The following is a 6,000-nucleotide window of genomic DNA, read 5'->3' on the forward strand; positions in this document are numbered from 1 at the left end:
GGGGGGACAAGAGGACATGAGGGACATGGGGGGGTCACGTGTGGGTGTGCAACATCTCGAGGGTGAGGAGAGACACCAGGACACGAGACATGGCAGGAGGACACGAGGACACCGGGGGACACGAGGATGGGTGACACCAGGAGGACACAAGGACGAGTGACACGAGGACGGGTGACACCAAGAGGACACGAGGATGAGTGACACGAGGACGGGTGACACCAGGAGGACACGAGGACACCGGGGGACACAAGGGTGGGTGACACCAAGGGGACAAGGGGACGTGAGGGACATGGGGGGGTCACGTGTGGATGTGCAACATCTCAAGGGTGAGGAGAGACACCAGGACACGAGACATGGCAGGAGGACACGAGGACACCGGGGGACACGAGGATGGGTGACACCAAGAGGACACGAGGACGAGTGACATGAGGATGGGTGACATCAGGGGGACACAAGGACAGGTGACACGAGGACGGGTGACACCAGGAGGACACGAGGACACCGGGGGACACAAGGGTGGGTGACACCAAGAGGACACGAGGACGGGTGACACCAAGACGACACAAGGACGAGTGACACGAGGATGGGTGACACCAGGAGGACACGAGGACGAGTGACACGAGGACGGGTGACATCAGGGGGACACAAGGACCTGGAGAAGCACATTGGTAGTGGTGTGAAAGGACACGGGGTGACACAAGGGCAAGAGGACAGAGGGACATGTGACACCAGGAGGACACGAGGACACGGAGCAACTCAAGGACACAACGCCAGGAGGACACAGAGGGGACACAGAACCCCACGAGGGTGGAAGAGCAGGGGAGCACCGTGACACAAGGACACCGTGACACCAGGACACCGTGACAATGACAGTCAGACACCGTGGGTGTGTCCAGTGCCACGAGGACAGGAAGGACACAAGGACAAGCAACGCCACGAGGGGGTAGTGGTGTGAAAGGACACAAGGGCAAGAGGACAGAGGGACATGTGACACCAGGAGGACACGAGGACACGGAGCAACTCAAGGACACAACGCCAGGAGGACACAGAGGGGACACAGAACCCCACGAGGGTGGAAGAGCAGGGGAGCACCGTGACACAAGGACACCGTGACACCAGGACACCGTGACAATGACAGTCAGACACCGTGGGTGTGTCCAGTGCCACGAGGACAGGAAGGACACAAGGACAAGCAACGCCACGAGGACACAAAGCCACGGAGGAGCTCAAGGACAAAATGACACCAGGACACCAGGAAGTCATGGAGGAACGAGGAGCACTCAAGGACCAACGCCACGAGGACGTGGGGATGTGGAGGACACGATGACACGGGGACATGGGATTGTGGAGGACATGATGACACAGGGACATGGGATTGTGGGGGACACGATGACACAAGACACGGGGATGTGGAGGACACAATGACATGGGGACATGGAGGACACGATGACACAGGGACACGGGATTGTGGAGGACACGATGACATGAGACATGGGATTGTGGGGGACACAATGACATGGGGACATGGAGGACATGATGACATGAGACATAGGGATGTGGAGGACATGATGACACGAGGACATGTGAGGCCACGGAGAAGCACAAGGACACCCCAAACCAGGGATGGAGAAACACAAAACCACCCAACGCCGTGAAGGAGGACACGAGGACACGGGGACACGGAGAAACACAGCCATGAAGATGGACACTCCACGGAGAAACACAAGGAGGTGACAACAGGAGGACACGCAACGCCACGGAGATGGAGAGACCCTCAAGGACACGATGACACCGACACATGGAGGTGCCCAACGAAACCATGGAGAAACACAAGGCCATGGGGGGACACGGAGAAACACAGCCATGAAGATGGACACTCCACGGAGAAACACAAGGAGGTGACAACAGGACACGCAACGCCACGGAGATGGAGACCCTCGAGGACACAATGACACCGAGACATGGAGGTGCCCAACGAAACCATGGAGAAACACAAGGCCATGAGACCCCCGAGCTGATTCTGCGCCCACCCACCCCTCCCTGCCCCCTGCCCCTCTGCCCCCGCCGCGCCCTCACCTTCCTCGCAGAAGGGCCCGCGGTGGCCGGTGCCGGCGCAGTCGCAGCGGGGCTCCCCACGGCGCAGGGTGCAGCGGCCGCCGTGGGCGCAGGGCGGGTGGTGGGCGCAGCGCTCGTCCCCGTCACCCCGGACCCCCTGGGCGCCCAGCAGCGCGGCCGGCGCGTCGCCCACCCGCAGGTCGGCCACCCACCCGCGGAAGGGCGGCTCGTACTTGACGGTGCTGAGCGTCAGCGCCGAGAGCCGCACGTCGGGCGGGATGCCCCCGACGAACAGGTCGCTGGCCACGGCCATGTGCCGTCGCTGACCGGCGCCGGCGGCTCCAGCGTGGCGGGCTCGGCGCAGGCGATGGCGAAGCGCAGCCGCAGCCGCCCCTCGGCCACCAGCAGCTCCAGGAAGTCACAGTTGCCGCCGTCGTCCAGGTAGAGCAGCAGCGCCCGCGTCACGTTGGTCTTGAGGCGGAAGCTGAGCTGGCCCCCCGCGCCCGGCGCCCACCGCCCGTAGCGCGCCCACTGCCCCGGGGCGCCCCCGAACTCCAGCGCCGAGCCCCGGGCGCAGGGCAGCAGGAGGGACCCCAGCGTCAGCAGCACCAGGCCCAGGCGGGCGCCCGAGGGGATTTGGGCGCACGGGCGGGGGGCTGGGGTGGCCCGGGTGGGCACGTGGGGTTGGTGGCACTCGGTCCCCGGGCAGCGTCCCTCGGCCGTGGCGTCCGGGGGGACCCTCGGGTCCGGAGGGCCGGGCTTGACCTCGGTCTCTTGGGGGTCCGCGGGGCTGTGCGCGGCCACGGGGGCTTGGTGGACGTTCCAGTCTGTGAGAGCTTGGCCAGCCTGGCTGTCCGGGTGCTCCAGGGGGGCTCGGGGGTCCTCGGGGGCTCGGCTGGCCGCTGGGGCTCGGTGGACCCTCAAGTCTAAACACACCACGGGGTCTTCATTGACCTTGGCCTCCAGAGGGGCCGCGGGGCTTTGGTTGACCTTGGTCTTTTGGTTGGCCACCGGACCCTGGGTGACCTTGGGCTCTTGGGGGTCCTCGGAGGCCGGGGAGGGGTCTTGGTGGCCCCTCAGGTCCAAGCGAGCCATGGCGGCCTGGTTGACCTTGGAGTCCAAGGGGATGTTGATGTCGGGCTCTGGGAGGTCCTGGTTGCCCACAGAACCTCGGCTGGCCCGCGATTCCTGACGCGCCTCCAGGAGCTCCTGGGTGGCCACAGACGCCAGGCGGGTCCCGGGCACCTGGCTGACCCGAGTCCCCAGGAGCTCCTCAGAGCCTTGGGCGATCTTGGAGTCCAACAGCGCCACGGAGCCAGCACCGGGCTCGGGGTGCTCCTGCTTGCCCACAAAGTTTTGGTCGGCCACAAAGCCCAGGTGGGCTTCGATCTCCACGCGGGAGCCCAGGTGGGCGACGGAGCCCAGGTGGGCCTTGGTCTCTCGGTGGTCCTGGCTGGCCACAGAGCCTCTGGTGGCCGCGGAGCCCGGGTGGGCTTTGGTCTCTTGGTGACCCTCAGAACTTTGAGGGGCCGTGGAGCCGCGCTGGGGGCCCGGGTGGGCCGCGGAGCCCGGGTGGGCTTTGGTCTCTCGGAGGCCCCCGGGCGCCGGGCGTCCCTCAGCGGCCGGACAGGTCATGGCGCCTGGGCTGGCTCTGGGGGGGCCCTGGGGGGGCCCTGGGGGGGGCCCGGCCGCCCCCGTCCTCTCACAGCCACATGGGCGGCCCCAGCGGGCGGCGACAGCCTGGCCGGGGGGTCCGGAGGCACCTGGGGGGGGAGAGGGGGGGAAGGGGGGGGGTCGGTCACCGCGGCAACCCGGGCCCTGGCATTATGCAAATGAGCCCCCAGGTTATTTATAGCCCCCCCTCGTTGGCTAATGGGGCTCATTAACATGCAGCGCATAATTAGCCAATCACATTAACTGCTGCACCTGTGGGGGGGGGGATGACAGCGACCCCCACCTTGGCACCCCCCCACCCCCATCCCGTGGGGGGGGGCCCAGGCTGGGGGGGAACCCCCAGAGACCCCCAGGGACCCTCGGGGGGAGGGACCCGGGCCTGGGTCCCCCCCTCCCCCTGCACGGGTGTCCGTCCCCCCCTCGGGGGTCATTAATTAATTAATTATCGATCGCTGATGGTTGATAAAGGGGGGGAGGGGGCGCACCTGGGCCCCCGAGGGGGGATCCGGGGGGAGCTCTGGGGGGAATTGAGGAGGGCCCCGCCCCCCCCCCCGGCCCGGTGTGCGCCCCTTGCACGCGCAGCCCCTTGCACACCTGGTGTCCCCCCCCAGGCTGGGGAGCCCCCCCAAAAACACGCGGGTGCGCCCCAGCCTGGCCTGAGCCCCCCCTTGCACACGCGTGTGCACCCCGGGTTTGCACACACACACCAAGCACGGCCAGGCTCGTGTGCACCCCAAAATTACACACACACTCCCTGCACGCGCGTGTGCACCCCAAAATTGCACAAATCCCTCTGCCACGCTCGTGTGCACCCCAAAATTGCACACACATCCCCTGCACGCGCGTGTGCACCCCAAAATTGCACAAATCTCTCTGCCACGCTCGTGTGCACCCCAAAACTGTACACAGACCCTCTGCACACGCGTGTGCACCCCAGAATTGCATGCACACCCTCTGCACGCTCGTGTGCACCCCAGAATTACACACAGACGTCCTGCACGCTCGTGTGCACCCCAAAATTGCACAAATCCCTCGGCCACGCTCGCGTGCACCCCAAAACTGGGCACAGCTCCCTCACACACTGGTTTGCACCCCCAAAAACCGCACACACGCGTGTGCACCCCCAAATTGCACAAAACCCCCCTGAACACTCGTGTGCACCCCAAAACTGTACACAGACCCTCTGCACACGCGTGTGCACCCCAGAATTGCACGCACACCCCCTGCACGCGCGTGTGCACCCCAAAATTGCACAAATCCCTCGGCCACGCTCGCGTGCACCCCAAAACTGGGCACAGCTCCCTCACACACTGGTTTGCACCCCCAAAAACCGCACACACGCGTGTGCACCCCCAAATTGCACAAAACCCCCCTGAACACTCGTGTGCACCCCAAATCTGCTCACACACCCCCTGCACGCTCGTGTGCCCCCAGTTTAACAGACCTCCCTACACGTGCACCCCAAAACTGCACGGACACAGCCCTTGCACGCTCGTGTGCACCCCAAAACTGGGCACAGCTCCTTCTCACACTGGTTTTGCACCCCCCAAACCGCGCACACCCCCCCTGCACACCCGTGTGCACCCCCAAAATGCACACAGACCCTCTGCACTCTCGTGTGCACCCCAAAACCGCACTTAGACCCCTTCCACACTCGTGTGCACCCCCAAAACGCACACACAGCCCCTCCACGCTCGTGTGCACCCCAAAATCGCACACACCCACCCTTGCACCCTCGTGTGCCCTCCAAAACCGCTCACACACCCCTTCCACACTCGTGCGCACCCCAAAACCGCACTTAGACCCCTTCCACACTCGCGTGCACCCCAAAACTGCTCACACACCCCTTCCACGCTCGTGTGCACCCCAAAACCGCACTTAGACCCCTTCCACACTCGCGTGCACCCCAAAACCGCTCACACACCCCTTCCACACTCGTGCGCACCCCCAAACCGCTCACACACCCCTTGCACACTCGCGTGCACCCCAAAACCGGGCACAGCTCCCTCTCGCGCGGGTTTTGCACCCCCAAACCGGGCACACTCGGCCCTTGCACGCTCGCGTGCCCCCCCCAGACCCTCGGCGCCCCGGGGGTCCCCGGGGGGGGCGGCCACGCTCCGCGCGCGGCGGCGACACTCGGGACGGAGCCGCTCGCGACACGCGATGTGACAGCGCAGGCCGCAGCCTGGGCGGGACCCCGCGCTGAGACCCCTCCCCAAAATCCAGCAGAGACTGAGAGACCCCCCAAAACCCCCCTCAGACTGAGACCCC

The 6,000-nt window shown here is 65.4% G+C and overlaps 1 protein-coding gene across 1 annotated transcript in view; it reads right to left on the minus strand.

The window, feature by feature from the left end:
* The window catches only part of LOC120505871 (neurexin-2-like), a 41,309-nt gene extending 37,494 nt beyond the window's left edge, over positions 1-3,815 (minus strand). Inside the window, 3 exon segments of the mRNA XM_039716817.1 lie at positions 1,511-1,567; positions 2,077-2,400; positions 2,403-3,815. Coding sequence (XP_039572751.1) covers positions 1,511-1,567; positions 2,077-2,400; positions 2,403-3,690 — 1,669 coding nt within the window. The 5' untranslated portion in view covers positions 3,691-3,815.
* Between the last annotated feature and the right edge of the window lie 2,185 nt (positions 3,816-6,000).

The sequence above is a fragment of the Passer montanus genome, unplaced genomic scaffold (genome assembly GCF_014805655.1).
Source record: "Passer montanus isolate IOZ18808 unplaced genomic scaffold, ASM1480565v1 scaffold360, whole genome shotgun sequence".
Lineage (NCBI taxonomy): Eukaryota > Metazoa > Chordata > Aves > Passeriformes > Passeridae > Passer > Passer montanus.